The sequence below is a fragment of the Bombina bombina genome, chromosome 6, assembly GCF_027579735.1.
Source record: "Bombina bombina isolate aBomBom1 chromosome 6, aBomBom1.pri, whole genome shotgun sequence".
Classification (NCBI taxonomy): Eukaryota; Metazoa; Chordata; class Amphibia; order Anura; family Bombinatoridae; genus Bombina; species Bombina bombina.
In genome coordinates, this window is record NC_069504.1 from 646,369,845 (window position 1) to 646,390,641 (window position 20,797).

The window sequence follows — 20,797 nt, forward strand, 5'->3', positions numbered from 1 at the left end:
GGTTTCTGTCCTGCAGAAATGACAACAGATATCCCAGGATCAGTAAATCTGCCAGGAGCTACAATGGCTGCTGGACAAGTGAGGATGGCAGGTCCTATGCCAGCACGTGGAGGAAAGCGACGTTCTGGGTAAGCAAATTTATACAACTAATGAATTGAGGGAGACCCGACAAAAAGGGTGTTCAAAGTTTAAGTCCCCTTAAAGGGACATTCCTGTCAAAATTTAAATGCACATAGATGAATTACATCTTTGAATAGTATTGCCAAAAATGCTTCTAGAACCGTTATCGCTGTTTTAGTGTTAACATTTTTCTCTGCATATTCTGAGTGCACAAGTATTTTAAATGCTGCAGCAGCTCAGAGCACCAGTGGGGTTTATATCATGTCAGTAATTAACAAATTGAGTCATTACCATTGGTACAAGCACCTTAGGCTCTCTGAGGAATGTGTTTAAAATGCTGGTGCACTGTGCATACGCAAATACACTTTTTAAACAGCTATAGCTTTTATTAGAAGCATTTTTGCTAATACGTGTTTATTACAAAATGCTTCTATTCAAAATTAAAATGCATCCATATGGATTCCAATTTTGGCTAGAATGTCCCTTTAAGAAATGTATTGTGGTTCCTAGTGAAGCAAAACATACAGATACTAAAATGATTCATATGATAAATTTGTGCTACTGCCACTGCTTAAAGTGCTAACAGAGACCACTGACATTTTATGAAATATAAACGTATAATAAAAAGGACGTTTAAAGTGAATTTATACAAAAATAAAATATATCAGCAGCCAATCACTGCAATGCAATATTCTATATAAAAAAAATGTGTGTGTGTGTGTTTTTAAAGCATATAAAACTGTCATTTTGCAGTCTAAGGACATAGCCCTTGAAAAGCATCTTGAACATGTTTGTCTCTTTTCCAGTGACTTATAAGAAACAGATCTAACTGAGCTTTTGCAACAGCCAATCAATTATTATGTAGCATGTTGTAGGGTAAAGGTTCTCCATCCTGTAGAATGCACCCAGCCTGTTTGGGGGAAGTTGAAAAAAACTATTGAGTTAAATAACGAAGAAACATAAATTAAGTAAACTGATTTTTTTAACATTAACATTTTATTTGAGATTCAATTTTGAGATGATCTTTTTAATGTGAAATGTTTTAAGCATTTATCTTTTGCTTCTAACATGGCTTGCCCAATATAGACCTAGAATACAAGTGGAGCACAAAAATATTAGCTCTATTGAGTGCTAACACTGCGCAAGTTAAAGGACCAGTAAATACAGTAGATTTGTATAAAATGCAAATGCTTGATAAAAACACAATGCAATAGCACTTAGGGGCCTATTTATTAAGGTGCGAGCGGACATGATCCGATATAGTGGATCATATCCGCTGCACATCGATAAATGATGACAGCATATGCTGTCGGCATTTATCATTGCACAAGCAGTTCTGGTGAACTGCTTTTGCAATGCCGCCCCCTGCAGGTTCGGGGGGGTCAATCAGCCCAATCGTATAGGATCCGGCGGGTTGATGTCCACGGCCTCAGAGCAGGCGGACAAGTTATGGAGCAGTGGTCTTTCACCGCTGCTTCATATCTGCTGTTTTCGGGCGAGCCTGAAGAATCGCGCGGAAACAGGGGTATCAAGCTCCAATCTACAAAAACACAGATACTGGGGATTATCCCTGCATACAAATTGATAAATATTTAGCTCTGAATGTAAGGTCATTAGAGTTGTCTTTCATCGCTATAATCGGCTTTAGCACTATCAAGGACCCGCTTAAATGTCCAGTTCTACTTGTGCATATTACTTGTTCTTTTCTAGCCTAATAATGGCCTTATTAGTGGTATAGACAAGTACACTCAGTACATTTATTGAATTTATTGTACAACTAACCCTTGTTCTATGCACATATTTTATTAAATACCTACGTGATATAATTGTAGTGAGTCTGCATGACTTATTCTCCAGAGGGCAGGCATATGTATTTGTATGTTTTCTTTTTAGAGTTTTAATATGTGTCTTAGTTTTTTATTATTAAATATTAAAAGTTACATTTTATTTACAACCCCTCCCCCTTCTTTTCCCCTCACCTATCTGTGTCTGGTAAATTATCATCTGTATATTACTACAAGTGGGCCATATAGTACCTCTTCCTTCTACACTTTGCAGCTTTTACATTTAGTTGATACTGAGCACTGCCCTTTGCAGGTACTTGGGGTTCTCTGCTTTGGGATTTTTTGAGTATTTACCGAACTCTCCCCATCCTGTCTGTATTCATTTTTAGATAACTCCACTTCGTTCTTTCAGCACTTCCCAGAGCTCCTCTTTAGATTTAGGTTGTCTTTTATTCATTTCTCTGTCCAGGTGATCCCATATTGCCTCTATAATATTCAGGTCTGGACTCTGGGGAGGCCAGTCCATGACTGTCAGTGTTTTATCAGCTGTTTATCTTTCCAAATATGATTTCACTGCATTAGCAGTGTGCTTGGGATCGTTATCATGCTGAAAAATAAAACCATTCCCAATCTTGCGCTTTCCAGAAGGAATGGAATTATAAATTAAAACCTGTCTGTATTTTTCAGCATTCATGGTCCCATCAATTCGGACAATGTCACCAACACCACCGGCAGGAATGCAGCCCCAAACCAGGACAGACCATCCACCATCTTTATAAATGTAAAATGCAAGCAATTAGTAGCTACAATATGACCTACACAAAATGCGGAGGGTGTCATTTTACTTGAGTTAATACTTAGTTAAACTAAGTCAAGAAGAATTAACTAAGAAAGTTCTTACACCTTTAAATTATAAATAGAATGTACTTGTAGCTATATTTATTTACAAGAGATACAATATAACTACTGTTGGTTACAATTAAAAAGAATATATGATTAATAACCGGGAGCTGCATTATTCTTAATCTTACTAGTATTCCCTTAAACGCTGCATATTATCTGAAATAAATATTAAGCTAGAGACAAGCAAATTAAAACATGGAGATCAACTCCATAAGCAGGCTCCCCTGATGCACGTTTCCCAAACCACCATGTTTTGCTGAAGGCCACAAGCACTCCTTCCATCTCTCTCTAACTCTTCTTCTCATGTATTGTCTACGATTGGACCCAAACATTTTAAACTTGGATTTGTCACTCTATAGTACTCTTTTTCACTGATCTTCATTCCAATCTTTGTGAGCTTTAGCATATCTTAACCTTTTTACCCTTTCCCCCTTTCCGAAAAAAAGTAGTTTCTTGGCTGATACCCTTCCACAAAGGCCATTCCTGGTCAAGCTTCTTCAGACTGTTAAACGATCAACTTGGCATCTTGATGAAGCTGCCAGATGCTGAGCCAGGTCCTTGCTAAACATATTCTGGTCTCTTAAAGAAGAAACCCTGAGAAAGTTGCTGATTGGTGCCTGCACACATTTGTCTCTTGTGATTGGCTAATTAGATGTGTTCAACTAGCTGCCAGTAGTGCAATACTGTTCCTTTAGCAAAGGATAAAAAGATAATGAAGCAAATTTGATAATAGAAGTAAACTGGAAAGTTGTTTAAAATCGTATGTTCTATCCAAATCGTGAAAAAAAAAGTTTGGGGTTTCCATTCCCTTTAATATGAATGTGTGTGTATGTACTGTATATGTGTATGTATGTGTGTGTGTGTGTGTGTGTATATATATATATATATATATATATATATATATATATATTAGTTAAGAAGAAGTCAGAAATATAGATACAGAGCAAAAGCCAATCTTATCCAGCAGTGTGACAAAATAACAAAAGTAACAATTGCATTTCTAGGTCAAGGAAAATCAATAAGTAACTATTCTGCTGAAAATAAATACTAATGTATCAAACAGCAATTGGTAATGAATATTATTTAATAAGATGATACTTACTACTAAAAGTCAGCCCAACATAATAACACAGTAAACATCCTAAATCAGCAAGAAGTAATCAGTATAGTCCCACAATACTGGGGACCCCCCAGAGTTCCGCTGAAGAAATAAGCTCATAAAAAAGTATTACTGCATGATTTGCAATAGTGTGTGTATATAATAGTTCCTTAAACCACAAGAATGCATCGATAGTGATGCTGAAAACGTTATACTTGTTTCCACTTTCTCACACCTTCAAGCATATGTAAATAACCAAGGATCTCTTTAAGCGTGTGGGTAATTATGTACTCATGCTGTGTATGCAGTGTAGCAGAGTCCTCTTGCTCAGCGAGAATAATGAGCAGTTCCAATTTTCTAAGTTCAATATCTTTTTCAACAAGTTTTACAAAGTTGTATATTCCTGGAAATGTGGTTAGTGATGGAATAAATTTGGGCCTGTTTGCCAGATTACTATATTCTATATGTTCCTCTTAATTTTCTGGATCTCCCTCATTGTTTGTTATATCTTCAAATTCTTTAACAGTAATTTATCTTAAAGATCCAGTGTTACCATTTGTTTTTTATCGTGATGAACTTTTTTTAGGGCTAGTTTTCTGGCAAACGGATTCAAATCTTTGGTTTAAACAAAACACTGTTTGTGATTTTATGCGCTTATGTTCTGAACCCAATTTTCTTATTGATTATTATCTATTGATACCACTATGACGGTATAATGGAAATTTGTCTAGCAATAAAAACACCTTTAAATATACCTTTAAATATAATAAAAAGCTAAGTAAACAATTTAAAACTGAGGATTTTAAAAAAACTTCTGAAGTTGAAAAAATATATTAAAAAAGAAAACAAAAAATAATAATAACAATAATACTATAAATAAAAAACAAGATGTTGTAAATAAATGATTAGATTATACCCTAATAGACAAAACTGGAAATTTGTGTTTATCAAAAGTCCATAGATGTAATAACAGTCATAAAATGGGATTTTGTCATTTTAGTCCCCGGTCACATTTAGACTTAGAGTAAACAGTTTTTAGAATTCTATTAGGATTGGGACGGTACCTTGAGTGTTAAAACAGAGAGTTTTCTTATATTTTGCAGATGATCCTGAATCGGTGAGGGATAACGTTCAAATGAACCATACAGAAAGCAATTCTATTTTGATTGCAGTGCCAGTGAAAGTGCCGCCTGTTCCCAGCCAGCAATCCCACTGGTCTCGGCTCAGATGTAGTTACATGAAATGAAAGGAAGAAAAGACAGGCGCACAAGGCACAATTCAAGTGTAGAGTTTTTATTATGAATAATAGACACACAGTTAGAAACACTTACTAGATTAAAAACAAAATGTGCATTGAGAGCATATGCTCCTGGGATTATCGCAGCACCTGTGGCACCGGGGATTAGATGTTCTTCTCCTCTCCGTTCACAATGAGAGCAATTGGGCGGCGGTGTTCCGGATCCTGTCACCCAAACTCTAGTGACACTGGTAGCCAACAGTACTTTATAAATGCTTTCCCATAAAGTCTTTGTTTGGTTTTAAAAACCAAACAAAGACTTTATGGGAAAGCATTTATAAAGTACTGTTGGCTACCAGTGTCACTAGAGTTTGGGTGACAGGATCCGGAACACCGCCGCCCAATTGCTCTCATTGTGAACGGAGAGGAGAAGAACATCTAATCCCCGGTGCCACAGGTGCTGCGATAATCCCAGGAGCATATGCTCTCAATGCACATTTTGTTTTTAATCTAGTAAGTGTTTCTAACTGTGTGTCTATTATTCATAATAAAAACTCTACACTTGAATTGTGCCTTGTGCGCCTGTCTTTTCTTCCTTTCATTTCATGGATTCAAATCTTTAGTTACTGTGAACTTATCACATTTGTTTGTGGGGGGAAATGTTAAACCCTTTCCTAACACTTCAATTTGTGCCTCAGTTCTATTTTTGATAGGTTACCTACTTTTTTTGCTTTCAATTAAAGTATTTACTTCTCTTTCCTTTGATTTCTCAAAGAGTACCTTCTGTTCTCCTGATTTGAAAAAAATATTTCTTAAGATGTTTCCTTTGTTGATATTAGGAGTTTACTAAATTGTCTCTGTATTTAGTTTGTGTTTTTTTTAAAACCGTACCCATCATTCTGCAAAGTTTAGCTAAGCAATTGCTATCAAAGATATTTCACCTGGCGAAACATTAAAAAAGACAAAATACGTGAAGCAATAGGAGGAGTTATAGCTACAAATAAAAAGGCATTACTAAGATGACATCACCATAATGTCTGCCTGAAGAAGCCATGAGCAAAAAGGGTGAAATGCGCGTAGCTTGGCGTTGTCCTCCATTCGTTCTACTGCTACTACTCAGTCACCTAACTGAAATATTAACAAAGATTATGGGCCCTCATACCAAGATGATTTATGAAGCAGCTCCTTGGGAGTAAGCAGAAAAAGTGGGAAACTGACAAGAGGCTGAGTTAACAGTGGATGTATATCGTATAAGAGGCTGATGTTAAAGCACTCCGTGCTCCTGTAATCCAAAGGAGTATATCAACCTCCACAAGGATAACGGATATTGTGATTCTCCTGAGTGAGTATTTTCCCTGAGCAAGGGGCAAGGATCGCTGAGCAAGGGCACTCTGCTACACTGCATACACAGCATGAGTACATAATTACCCACACGCTTAAAGAGATCCTTGGTTATTTACATATGCTTGAAGGTGTGAGAACGTGGAAGCAAGTAAAAAGTTTTGAACATCACTATCGATGCATTCTTGTGGTTTAAGGAACTATTATATACACACACTATTGCAAATCATGCAGTAATACTTTTTATGAGCTTATTTCTTCAGCGGAACTCTGGGGATCCCCAGTATTGTGGGACTATACTGATTACTACTTTTTGCTGATTTAGGATGTTTACTGTGTTATTATGTTGGGCTGACTTTTTGTAGTAGGTATCATCTTATTAAATAATATTCATTACCAATTGCTCTTTGATACATTAGTGTTTATTTTCAGCAGAATAGTTACTTATTGATTTTCCTTGACCTAGAAATGCAATTGTTACTTTTGTTATTCTGTCACAGTGCTGGATAAGATTGGCTTTTGCTCTGGATCTATATTTCTGACTTGTTCTCCTTCTTAAAGGGATACTGAGCCCATATTTTTTCTTTCATGATTCAGATACAGTATACAATTTTAAGCTACTTTCTAATTTACTCCTGTTATGAATTTTTCTTTATTCTCTTGGTATCTTTATTTAAAAAAGCAGGAATGTAAGCTTACGAGCCGGCCCATCTTTGGTTCAGCATCTGGGTACAGCTTGCGGATTGGTGGCTAAATGTACTCGAACAATCAGCAAGCGCTATCCAGGGTCTGAACCAAAAATGGGCCAGCTCATAAACTTATATTCCTGATGTTTCAAATAAAGATAGCAAGAGAATGAAGAAAAATTGATAATAGGAGTAAATTAGAAAGTTGCTTACAATTGCTTGTATATCTGAATCATGAAAGAAAAAAAATGAGTTCAGTATCCCTTTAACTTATTCAGCCTTTACTTAACCAATAAACACCTAGATTACGAGTTGTGCGTTATGAGTCAAATAGCAGCGTTGTGGCCCATAACGCATCATTTCCCCTAACGCAGCCATTACAAGTCTTGACGGTATAGCTGTACCGCAAGCCTTTTGGCCTGTATCGCAACGTCAGTACCGCACTCAAAAAAAATGATGTTTTTTTCATGGGATTCCCATAGCGCCGGTATTACAAGTTTTGCGGTGAGGCTAAAAAGCGTGCGTTACAGCCTAACACCACAAGATCCGTAACGCCATCTAAAGTCAGTAGGTTACGCTATAAATCTATAACATAAACCTCATAACTAATGTGTTACAAAATACACTAACACCCATAAACTATCTATTAACCCCTAAACCGAGGCCCTCCTGCATCGCAAATACTATAATAAATTTATTAACCCCTAATTTGCCGCTCCCAATATCGCCGCCACTAATAAAATTTATTAACCCCTATTCCGCTGCTCCCCAACATCATCACTACTATACTAAAGTTATTAACCCCTAAACCGCCGCCCTCCCGCATCGCAAACACTTTTTAAATATTATTAACCCCTAATCTGCTGTCCGCCCACATCGCCCCCACTATACTAAAGTTATTAAGCCCTACATCGCCGCCACTATAATAAACCTATTAACCGCTAAACCGAAAGCCCCCACATCACAATAAACTAATTTAAACTAGTAATCCCTAACAATTATTAACTAAATAAAACTATTGACCCCTAAACCGCCAGCCCCCTCATCGCAACAACCTAAATTAAGCTATTAACCCCTAACATAACCCTAACGTAACCCTAACACCCCTTAACTTTAACATAATTAAAATATAGCTAAATTAAATTTACAATTATTAACTAAATAATACCTATTTAAAACTAAATACATACCTACCTATAAAATAAAACATAAACTAACTACAGTATAAGTAAGAGTTCTATTGTAGTTAGCTTAGGTTTTATTTTTATTTCACAGGTAAGTTTGTATTCATTTTAACTAGGTAGACTAGTTAGTAAATAGTTATTAACTATTTAATTACTACCTAGTTAAAAAAATACAAAATTACCTGTCAAATAAAACCTAAGCTACCTTACACTAAAATCTACCATTACAAAAAAGGGCCTTTTGTAGGGCATTGCCCTAAGTTAAACAGCTCTTTTGCTACAAAAACAAACAAACACCCCCTAACACTATACAAACTCCCACCCCCCAAACTGCCAAGGGCCCTTAAAAGGGCCTTTTGTAGGGCATTGCCCTAAGTTAAACAGATCTTTTGCTAAATAAAAAACAAAAACAAAAAACACAGCCTAAAAATATATATTACACAAAATAACAAACAAATTATCAAAAAAAAAAAAAATTCTATATACCCATAAAAAAAAAACATCCCAAAATAAAAAACCTAATCTAGAATAAACTACCAATGGCCCTTAAAAGTGCCTTTTGTAGGGCATTGCCCTAAAGAAATCAGCTCCGTTTATGAAAAAAAATTACAAGCACCCTCTAACATTACAAACCCCCATCCACCAAACCCACAAAATAAGAAAAACTATCTAAAAAACCTAAGCTACCCATTGCCCTGAAAAGAGCATTTGGATGGGCATTTAGCTCTTTTACTACCCAGACCCTAAACTTTAAAAAAAAAAAAACACCCTAAAAAGCCTAACACTATATCCCCCTGACAATCCACTTTCAGTTTTTTAAAGTCCCGTTTGAATGATCTTCAGCCCGGAGTGGAAGTCCTGATCCAGGCGGCGAGAAGTCTTCATCCAGGCAGCCTCTTCAATCTTCATCCAGGCAGCATCTTCTATCTTGATCCCGGAGGCGCAGAGCGGGTCCACCCTGAAGACATCCGGAGCGGAGCATCCTCTTCATACGGTCGCCGCCGTACACTGAATCTTCAATGCAAGGGACGCAATTCAAGATGGCGTCCCTTGCATTCCTATTGGCTGAAAAATTTGAATCAGCCAATAGGAATTAGGGCTGCTAAAATCCTATTGGCTATTCAAATCAGCCAATAGGATTTAGGCAGCTCTCATTCTATTGGCTAATTCGAATTAGCCAATAGAATGAGCGCTGCTTAAATCGTATTGGCTGTAAGTGGATCGTCAGGGGTTAGTGTTAGGTTTTTTTAGTTTACGGTCTGGGCTGTAAAAGAGCTAAATGCCCTTTTAAGGGCAATGTCCATCCACATGCCCTTTTCAGGGCAATGGGTAGCTTAGGTTTTTTATATCCTTTTTTTTATTTTGGGGGGGTGGGCGTTTTGTTTAACTCAGAGCTGTTTAACTCAGGGCAATGCCCTACAAAAGGCCCTTTTAAGACCCCCCAAAAGGTCCTTTTAAGGGCCCTTGGTAGTTTGGGGGGTGGGGGTTTGTAAAGTGTTAGGGGGTGTTTGTATTATTTTTTTTTTTTGGAGCAAAAGAGCTGTTTAACTCAGGGCAATGCCCTACAAAAGGCCCTTTTAAGGGCCCTTGGTAGTTTATTCTAGATTAGGCTTTTTTTTTTTTTTTTTTTTTTTTTTTAAAGGGTATTAGAATAGGAATAATCTTTTATTTTTTTGGATAATTTCATTTGTTTTGTTTTTTTGTAATAGTATTTTTTTATTTTTTGTAATGGTATGTTTTAGTGTAAGGCAGGTTAGGTTTTATTTCACAGGTAAGTTTGTATTTATTTTAGAGCTATGTAGTTAGTAAATAGTTAATAACTATTTACTAACTAGTCTACCTAGTTAAAATAAATACAAACTTACATGTGAAATAAAAATAAAACCTAAGCTAGCTACAATATAACTATTAGTTATATTTTAGCTACTTTAGGTTTTATTTCACAGGTATTTAGTTTTATATAGGAATTATTTAGTTAATATATTTATTTTTTATATTTTTTTTATAATATATTTATAATATATTTTTTATATTTTAATTTAGATCTAATTTCATTATGTTAAAATTAGGGGGTATTAGGGTTAGGATTAGGGTTACATTAGGGTTAGGTTTAGGGGTTACTATAGTTTAATTTAGGTTGTTGCGATGTGGGGAGCTGGCGCTTTAGGGGTTAATATGTTTAATATAATGGTAGTGATGTAGGCCAGAGGTTTAGGGGTTAATAACTTTATTTAGTTGCGACAATGTTGGGGAGCAGCAGAATAGGGGTTAATAACTTTAATATAGTTGCAGCGATGTTGGGGTGCAGCGGAATAGGGGTTAATAACTTTAGTATAGTGATGGCGATATCAGGAGCGGCACATTAGGGGTTAATTATTTTATTTAGGTGGCGGTGATATCGGGAGCGGCAGATTAGGGGTCAATAAATGTAGGCAGGCGTTGGCGATGTCAGTGGCAGCAGATTAGGGGTGTTTAGACGTGGGGTTTATGTAAGGGTGTTAGGTTTAAACTGTATTTTCTTTTCCCCCATAGACATCAATGGGGCTGTGTTACGGAGCTTTTATTTCCTCGATCACAGGTGTTAGACTTTTTTCTTTTGCCGGCTCTCCCCATTGATGTCTATAGGGAAAGCGTGCATGAGCACGTCAAAACACTTCTTGTTTTTGGTGTGGTATGGAGCTCAAAATTTCCTTATTGCCCGCGCAAGCAGGGTTTTTTTAAACTTGTAATGGCAGCGCTATAGGGGGTTAAATAACGTAACTTTTGTTGCGTTCTTTACTTTCCCTGTAGCGTTTAAAACTTGTAATCTAGGTGAAATTCTTTTAAATCTCCGTGCACTTTTTTTCTGTCTATAATTTTTTTGCAACAGGCAGAACAAAGTGTTTTTCACATATAAACAAACAGATCTTGGGTGCTGATAGTTTGTACTCAATTTGATATATATATATATATATATATATATATATATATATATATATATGTGTACTTTTATTATAGCTCTAACCCTTTTCTTCTGGTATCAAGATGTGCTAACCTTTTTTGTGCTGTTATTTGTTGCTCTTTCAAGTAACGCGTAACTTTGGGCTTGTAATATTAGCGATGTTTAGTGCAGTTGCACTATCCATTGAAAGTATAGGGCACGCTAAAGGGATGTCGGCCGTGCTAAACAATGTCTGGTAATTCTGTTTTACCGTTGACTGCGTAATAACAATTTGCACGCTATCAACAGTGCTCCACTTGTAATCTGGGACTTTTGCCATCCGATCAGCCAATTGAATGCGAGCTCAATCTGATTGGCTGATTGGATCAGCCAATCGGATTGAACTTGATTCTGATTGGCTGATTCCATCAGCCAATTAGAATATTCCTACCTTAATTCCGATTGGCTGATAGAATCCTATCAGCCAATCGGAATTCGAGGGACACCATCTTGGATGACGTCCCTTAAAGGAACAGTCATTCTTCAGTTGGATGTCGCCGGAAGAAGATGGGTCCGCGGTGGAGGTCTTCAGGATGGAGCCGGTCGTCATCGGATGAAGATAGAAGATGCCGCTTGGATCAAGATGGTTGCTGGTCCGGATTGCCTCTTCTTCCCGGATAGGATGAAGACTTTGGAGCCTCTTCTGGACCTCTTTAGCCACCGGATGATGGATCGCCAGCCCCCGCTTGGGTTGGATGAAGATTTTGGAGCCAGGACGGATCGGTGATACCTGGTGAGGTGAAGACAAGGTAGGATGATCTTCAGGGGCTTAGTGTTAGGTTTATTTAAGGGGGGGTTTGGGTTAGATTAGGGGTATGTGGGTGGTGGGTTGTAATGTTGGGGGGGGCTATTGTATGTTTTTTTTTTACAGGCAAAAGAGCTGAACTTCTTGGGGCATGCCCCGCAAAGGGCCCTGTTCAGGGCTGGTAAGGTAAAAGAGCTTTGAACTTTATTAATTTAGAATAGGGTAGGGCATTTTTTATTTTGGGGGTCTTTGTTATTTTATTAGGGGGCTTAGAGTAGGTGTAATTAGTTTAAAATTGTTGTAATATTTTTCTTATGTTTGTAGATTTTTTTTATTTTTTGTAACTTAGTTCTTTTTTATTTTTTGTACTTTAGTTAGTTTATTTCATTGTAGTTATTTGTAGATATTGTATTTAATTAATTTATTGATAGTGTGTAGTGTTAGGTTTAATTGTAGGTAATTGTAGGTATTTTATTTAATTAATTTAATGATAGTATAGTGTTAGGTTTAATTGTAACTTAGGTTAGGATTTATTTTACAGGTAATGTTGTAATTTTCTTCTGTTAAGTGTGATCAGTCCACGGGTCATCATTACTTCTGGGATATTAACTCCTCCCCAACAGGAAGTGCAAGAGGATTCACCCAGCAGAGCTGCATATAGCTCCTCCCCTCTACGTCACTCCCAGTCATTCTCTTGCACCCAACGACTAGATAGGAGGTGTGAGAGGACTATGGTGATTATACTTAGTTTTATATCTTCAATCAAAAGTTTGTTATTTTAAAATAGCACCGGAGTGTGTTATTACCTCTCTGGCAGAGTTTGAAGAAGAATCTACCAGAGTTTTTGCTATGATTTTAGCCGGAGTAGTTAAGATCATATTGCTGTTTCTCGGCCATCTGAGGAGAGGTAAACTTCAGATCAGGGGACAGCGGGCAGATGAATCTGCATAGAGGTATGTAGCAGCTTTTATTTTCTGACAATGGAATTGATGAGAAAATCCTGCCATACCGATATAATGTCATGTATGTATACTTTACACTTCAGTATTCTGGGGAATGGTACTTCACTAGAATTACACTGTAAGAAGTACATAAAGCTGTTTAATAACTAGAAATTATGTTTAGCGTTTTTGCTGGAATGTAAAATCGTTTTCATTTGCTGAGGTACTGAGTGAATAAATGTTTGGGCACCATTTTTCCACTTGGCAGTTGCTTAATCTTTTTCTGTCAGTTTCTGTTCTCTCTCACTGCTGTGTGTGAGGGGGAAGGGCCGTTTTTTGGCGCCTTTTCTATGCATCAGTTATTTCAGTCAGCAGCTCATTGTATTCCCTGCATGATCCGGTTCATCTCTACAGAACTCAGGGGTCTTCAAACTTATTTTGAGGGAGGTAATTTCTCTCAGCAGAGCTGTGAGAATTATAGTTGACTGTGATAAAAAACGTTTATTCTGTAATTGTTTCCTGCTTTCAGAATTTGTTATCTTTGCTATTGGGATTAAACCTTTGCTAAAGTTGTGTTGTTTACAAGGATTGAGGCTATAACTGTTTCAATTTATTAATTTTCAACTGTTATAGATTTTCTGTGCTTCTTAAAGGCGCAGTACGTTTTTAATTGAATTGTATTCCAAGTTGCAAGTTTATTTGCTAGTGTGTTAAACATGTCTGATTCAGAGGAAGATACCTGTGTCATTTGTTGCAATGCCAAAGTGGAGCCCAATAGAAATGTATGTACTAACTGTATTGATGCTACTTTAAATAAAAGTCAATCTGTACAAATTGAACAAATTTCACCAAACAACGAGGGGAGAGTTATGCCGACTAACTCGCCTCACGTGCCAGTACCTGCATCTCCCGCTCGGGAGGTGCGTGATATTGTAGCGCCGAGTACATCTGGCCGGCCATTACAAATCACATTACAGGATATGGCTTCTGTTATGACTGAAGTTTTGGCTAAATTACCAGAACTAAGAGGTAAGCGTGATCACTCTGGGGTGAGAACAGAGTGCGCTGATAATATTAGGGCCATGTCAGACACTGCGTCACAGGTTGCAGAACATGAGGACGGAGAACTTCATTCTGTGGGTGACGGTTCTGATCCAAAACTGGATTCAGATATTTCATATTTTAAATTTAAACTGGAAAACCTCCGTGCATTACTAGGGGAGGTGTTAGCGGCTCTGAATGATTGTAACACAGTTGCAATACCAGAGAAAATGTGTAGGTTGGATAAATATTTTGCGGTACCGACGAGTACTGAAGTTTTTTCCTATACCTAAGAGAATTACTGAAATTGTTTCTAAGGAGTGGGATAGACCCGGTGTGCCGTTCTCACCCCCTCCGATATTTAGAAAAATGTTTCCAATAGACGCCACCACACGGGACTTATGGCAAACGGTCCCTAAGGTAGAGGGAGCAGTTTCTACTTTAGCTAAGCGTACCACTATCCCGGTGGAGGATAGCTGTGCCTTTTCAGATCCAATGGATAAAAAATTAGAGGGTTACCTTAAGAAAATGTTTGTTCAACAAGGTTTTATATTGCAACCCCTTGCATGCATTGCGCCGATCACAGCTGCAGCGGCGTTCTGGATTGAGTCTCTGGAAGAGAACATTAGTTCAGCTACTCTGGACGACATTACGGACAGGCTTAGAGTCCTTAAACTAGCTAATTCATTCATTTCGGAGGCCGTAGTACATCTAACTAAACTTACGGCGAAGAATTCAGGATTCGCCATTCAGGCACGCAGGGCGCTGTGGCTAAAATCCTGGTCAGCTGATGTTACTTCTAAGTCTAAATTGCTTAATATACCTTTCAAAGGGCAGACCTTATTCGGGCCCGGGTTGAAAGAGATTATCGCTGACATTACAGGAGGTAAAGGCCATGCCCTGCCTCAGGACAAAGCCAAATCTAAGACTAGACAGTCTAATTTTCGTTCCTTTCGTAATTTCAAAGCAGGAGCAGCATCAACTTCCTCTGCACCAAAACAGGAAGGAGCTGTTGCTCGCTACAGACAAGGCTGGAAACCTAACCAGTCCTGGAACAAGGGCAAGCAGACCAGGAAACCTACTGCTGCCCCTAAAACGGCATGAATTGAGGGCCCCCGATCTGGGATCGGATCTAGTGGGGGGCAGGCTTTCTCTCTTCGCCCAGGCTTGGGCAAGAGATGTCCAGGATCCCTGGGCGCTAGAAATAATATCTCAGGGATACCTTCTGGACTTCAAATACTCTCCTCCAAGAGAGAGATTTCATCTGTCAAGGTTGTCAACAATCCAGACAAAGAAAGAGGCGTTTCTACGCTGCGTACAAGAGCTCTTGTTAATGGGAGTAATCCACCCAGTTCCACGATCGGAACAGGGACAGGGGTTTTACTCAAATCTGTTTGTGGTTCCCAAAAAAGAGGGAACTTTCAGACCAATCCTGGACTTAAAGATCCTAAACAAGTTCCTAAGAGTTCCATCGTTCAAGATGGAGACTATTCGGACAATTTTACCTATGATCCAAGAGGGTCAGTACATGACCACTGTAGATTTAAAAGATGCTTACCTTCACATACCGATTCACAAAGATCATTACCGGTACCTAAGGTTTGCCTTCCTAGACAGGCATTACCAGTTTGTGGCTCTTCCATTCGGATTGGCTACAGCTCCAAGAATCTTCACAAAGGTTCTGGGTGCTCTTCTGGCGGTACTAAGACCGCGGGGAATCTCGGTAGCTCCATACCTAGACGACATTCTAATTCAAGCTTCAAGCTTTCAAACTGCCAAGTCTCATACAGAGTTAGTACTGGCATTTCTAAGGTCACATGGATGGAAGGTGAACGAAAAGAAAAGTTCACTCGTTCCACTCACAAGAGTTCCCTTCCTGGGGACTCTTATAGATTCTGTAAAAATGAAGATTTACCTGACAGAGGACAGGTTAACAAGACTTCAAAGTGCTTGCCGCACCCTTCATTCCATTCAACACCCGTCAGTGGCTCAATGCATGGAGGTAATCGGCTTAATGGTAGCGGCAATGGACATAGTACCCTTTGCACGCCTACACCTCAGACCACTGCAACTGTGCATGCTAAGTCAGTGGAATGGGGATTACTCAGACTTATCCCCTTCTCTGAATCTGGATCAAGAGACCAGAAATTCTCTTCTTTGGTGGCTTTCTCGGCCACATCTGTCCAGGGGGATGCCATTCAGCAGACCAGACTGGACAATTGTAACAACAGACGCCAGCCTTCTAGTTTGGGGTGCCGTCTGGAATTCTCTGAAGGCTCAGGGACAATGGAGTCAGGAGGAGAGTCTCCTGCCAATAAACATTCTGGAATTGAGAGCAGTTCTCAATGCCCTCCTGGCTTGGCCCCAGTTGACAACGCGGGGTTTCATCAGGTTTCAGTCGGACAACATCACGACTGTAGCTTACATCAACCATCAGGGAGGGACACGAAGCTCCCTAGCTATGATGGAAGTATCAAAGATAATTCGCTGGGCAGAGTCTCACTCTTGCCACCTGTCAGCAATCCACATCCCGGGAGTGGAGAACTGGGAGGCGGATTTCTTAAGCCGTCAGACTTTGCATCCGGGGGAGTGGGAACTTCATCCGGAGGTCTTTGCCCAAATACTTCGACGTTGGGGCAAACCAGAGATAGATCTCATGGCGTCTCGACAGAACGCCAAGCTTCCTCGTTACGGGTCCAGATCCAGGGATCCAGAAGCAGTCCTGATAGATGCTCTGACAGCACCTTGGGACTTCAGGATGGCTTACGTGTTTCCACCCTTCCCGATGCTTCCTCGATTGATTGCCAGAATCAAACAAGAGAGAGCATCAGTGATTCTAATAGCACCTTCGTGGCCACGCAGGACTTGGTATGCAGATCTGGTGGACATGTCATCCTGTCCACCTTGGTCTCTACCTCTGAAACAGGACCTTCTGATTCAGGGTCCCTTCAAACATCAAAGTCTAACTTCTCTGAAGCTGACTGCTTGGAAATTGAACGCTTGATTTTATCAAGACGTGGGTTTTCTGAGTCCGTTATTGATACCTTAATACAGGCTAGGAAACCTGTTACCAGAAAGATTTACCATAAGATATGGCGTAAATACCTATATTGGTGTGAATCCAAGGGTTACTCTTGGAGTAAGGTTAGGATTCCTAGGATATTGTCTTTTCTACAAGAAGGTTTAGAAAAGGGTTTATCCGCTAGTTCATTAAAGGGACAGATCTCAGCTCTGTCCATTCTGTTACACAAACGTCTGTCAGAAGTTCCTGACGTCCAGGCTTTTTGTCAGGCTTTGGCCAGGATTAAGCCTGTGTTTAAAACGGTTGCTCCACCATGGAGTTTAAACTTTGTTCTTAATGTTTTACAGGGCGTTCCGTTTGAACCCCTTCATTCCATTGATATAAAGTTGTTATCTTGGAAAGTTCTATTTTTAATGGCTATTTCCTCGGCTCGAAGAGTCTCTGAGTTATCAGCCTTACATTGTGATTCTCCTTATTTGATTTTTCATTCGGATAAGGTAGTTCTGCGTACTAAACCTGGGTTCTTACCTAAGGTAGTTACTAACAGGAATATCAATCAAGAGATTGTTGTTCCTTCTTTATGCCCAAATCCTTCTTCGAAGAAGGAACGTCTACTGCACAACCTGGATGTAGTCCGTGCTCTAAAATTTTACTTACAGGCAACTAAGGAATTTCGACAAACGTCTTCTCTGTTTGTCGTTTACTCTGGGCAGAGGAGAGGTCAAAAAGCTTCTGCTACCTCTCTTTCTTTTTGGCTTCGTAGCATAATTCGTTTAGCTTATGAGACTGCTGGACAGCAGCCTCCTGAAAGGATTACAGCTCATTCCACTAGAGCTGTGGCTTCTACTTGGGCCTTTAAGAATGAGGCCTCTGTTGAACAGATTTGCAAGGCTGCAACTTGGTCTTCGCTTCATACTTTTTCCAAATTTTACAAATTTGACACTTTTGCTTCATCGGAGGCTATTTTTGGGAGAAAGGTTCTTCAGGCAGTGGTTCCTTCTGTATAAAGAGCCTGCCTATCCCTCCCGTCATCCGTGTACTTTTGCTTTGGTATTGGTATCCCAGAAGTAATGATGACCCGTGGACTGATCACACTTAACAGAAGAAAACATAATTTATGCTTACCTGATAAATTCCTTTCTTCTGTAGTGTGATCAGTCCACGGCCCGCCCTGTTTTAAGGCAGGTAAATATTTTTTAATTTATACTCCAGTCACCACTTCACCCTTGGCTTTTCCTTTCTCGTTGGTCCTTGGTCGAATGACTGGGAGTGACGTAGAGGGGAGGAGCTATATGCAGCTCTGCTGGGTGAATCCTCTTGCACTTCCTGTTGGGGAGGAGTTAATATCCCAGAAGTAATGATGACCCGTGGACTGATCACACTACAGAAGAAAGGAATTTATCAGGTAAGCATAAATTATGTTATTTTAACTAGGTAACTATTAAATAGTTCTTAACTATTTAATAGCTATTGTACCTGGTTAAAATAAATACAAAGTTACCTGCAAAATAAATATTAATCCTAAAATAGCTACAATGTAATTATAATTTATATTGTAGCTATATTAGGATTTATTTTACAGGTAAGTATTTAGCTTTAAATAGGAATAATTTATTTAATAAGAGTTAATTCATTTCGTTAGATTAAAATTATATTCAATTTAGGGGGGTGTTAGGGTTAGACTTAGCTTTAGGGGTTAATACATTTATTAGAATAGCGGTGAGCTCCGGTCGGCAGATTAGGGGTTAATAATTGAAGTTAGGTGTCGGCGATGTTAGGGAGGGCAGATTAGGGGTTAATACTATTTATTATAGGGTTAGTGAGGCGGATTAGGGGTTAATAACTTTATTATAGTAGCGGTGCGGTCCGGTCGGCAGATTAGGGGTTAATAAGTGTAGGCAGGTGGAGGCAAAGTTGTGGGGAGCAGATTAGGGGTTAATAAATATAATATAGGGGTCGGCGGTGTTAGGGGCAGCAGATTAGGGGTACATAGGGATAATGTAAGTAGCGGCGGTTTACGGAGCGGCAGATTAGGGGTTAAAAAAAATATGCAGGGGTCAGCGATAGCGGGGGCGGCAGAATAGGGGTTAATAAGTGTAAGGTTAGGGGTGTTTAGACTCGGGGTACATGTTAGAGTGTTAGGTGCAGACGTAGGAAGTGTTTACGCATAGCAAACAATGGGGCTGCGTTAAGAGCTGAACGCGGCTTTTTTGCAGGTGTTAGGTTTTTTTCAGCTCAAACAGCCCCATTGTTTCCTATGGGGGAATCGTGCACGAGCACGTTTTTGAGGCTGGCCGCGTCCGTAAGCAACGCTGGTATCGAGAGTTGAAGTTGCGTTAAAAATGCTCTACGCTCCTTTTTTGGAGCCTAACGCAGCCTTTATGTGGACTCTCAATACCAGAGTTATTTTTATGGTGCGGCCAGAAAAAAGCCGGCGTTAGCTACGCGGGTCCTTACCGACAAAACTCCAAATCTAGGCCACTTAGAGCTCAGGTGGGTCACGGTCACTCACTGTCACTGGCCTGCACAAATTACTATAGCAGTAGTGAGTCTGTATAACCAGTCTGCAGTCTGAGTCTTACACAGAGAAAGAGAATGCTAGTGAAGTGTCACAGCCTGATACGTGGTGCAGTCTGAGTTATATATCTCCTCTCCTGTTATATATCTCCTCCTGGTGGCTGGTGCATATTATGGTTATTACCCCTATTGAAATATGTTAATGTGTGATACCTGAGACGAGTTGTGATCATGGCAGACAGACAGTACATATAAGGCGGCCGTGGTTAGCAGGATTCTGAGTGCCTAAGGCTGCACAAAACCCAAATATGCCACTGGTTTGAACCTAAAGATGGAAAGCAGTTTCAACTCTTCTATTAAAGTGAATGCAAATTTTCATGAATCAGTGCCCGGTTTTTAAAAATACTATTAAAACAGGGGCACTTTCATTCATTCATTGCAGTTTTTTTAAAAAAAAAAAAAATTTCTTCAGCAAAGCCTGACCGGCAATCCCCTGCCCCCAGCTCCTCTGTACTTACTTCAGCAATGACAAAACCGGCTTCCTCCAATCATGTTGTGCACCCAAGAGCGTCCATCTCGTGAGGCCACGCTGTGATTGGTGGAAGCCGGTTCCGTCATTGCTGTACTAAGTACAGCATAAGAAGCGGCAGGGGATCTCCGGTCCGGCTTTGCTGAAGAAAAAGTATTTTTTTTAAAAAGGTTCCAATGTAAAGTTTCATGAATAAAAGTGCCCCTGTTTTTAATAGCATTTTTAAAAAACGGCACTCATTCATGAAACTTTACATTCACTTTGGTTTTTTTTTATATTTAACTTCCTCAGTTTAGAAATAATATGAATATATATATATATATATATATTCAAATACCTAATAGCTTGGAATGGAATGCTTAATATATTGTTTTTGTTTAGAACTGGGATGACATCTAGTAATAACTGCTCTCTACAAACTTTAATTAATAAATATTACCACTAGAGGACAGTAGCACACCATAAATTTCTCAACATACACTTGAAAGGCACAATACAGCATTAAAATATGAACATTTAAAAGTGATTTGTTTTGTCAATGAAATATGCAGGGTTAGTGATATATCCTTCTAAAGCTTTATGAGTAAGTCTATATTATGTGCCAGTTAAAAATGCTCCTTCGCTGACATAAACAATTACTCTTTGGCAGGTTGCATGATCAGAAGCTT

At 39.0% G+C, this 20,797-nt stretch overlaps 1 protein-coding gene across 3 annotated transcripts in view; it reads left to right on the forward strand.

Annotated features, from left to right (window-relative positions):
• ARNT2 (aryl hydrocarbon receptor nuclear translocator 2) overlaps nucleotides 1–20,797 on the forward strand; it is a 162,587-nt gene that overhangs the window by 28,997 nt on the left and 112,793 nt on the right. For all 3 annotated transcript variants that reach the window (XM_053717672.1, XM_053717673.1, XM_053717674.1), the window contains one exon: nucleotides 17–128. In XM_053717672.1, coding sequence (XP_053573647.1) covers nucleotides 17–128 — 112 coding nt within the window. The remainder of the gene's footprint in view (nucleotides 1–16; nucleotides 129–20,797) is intronic.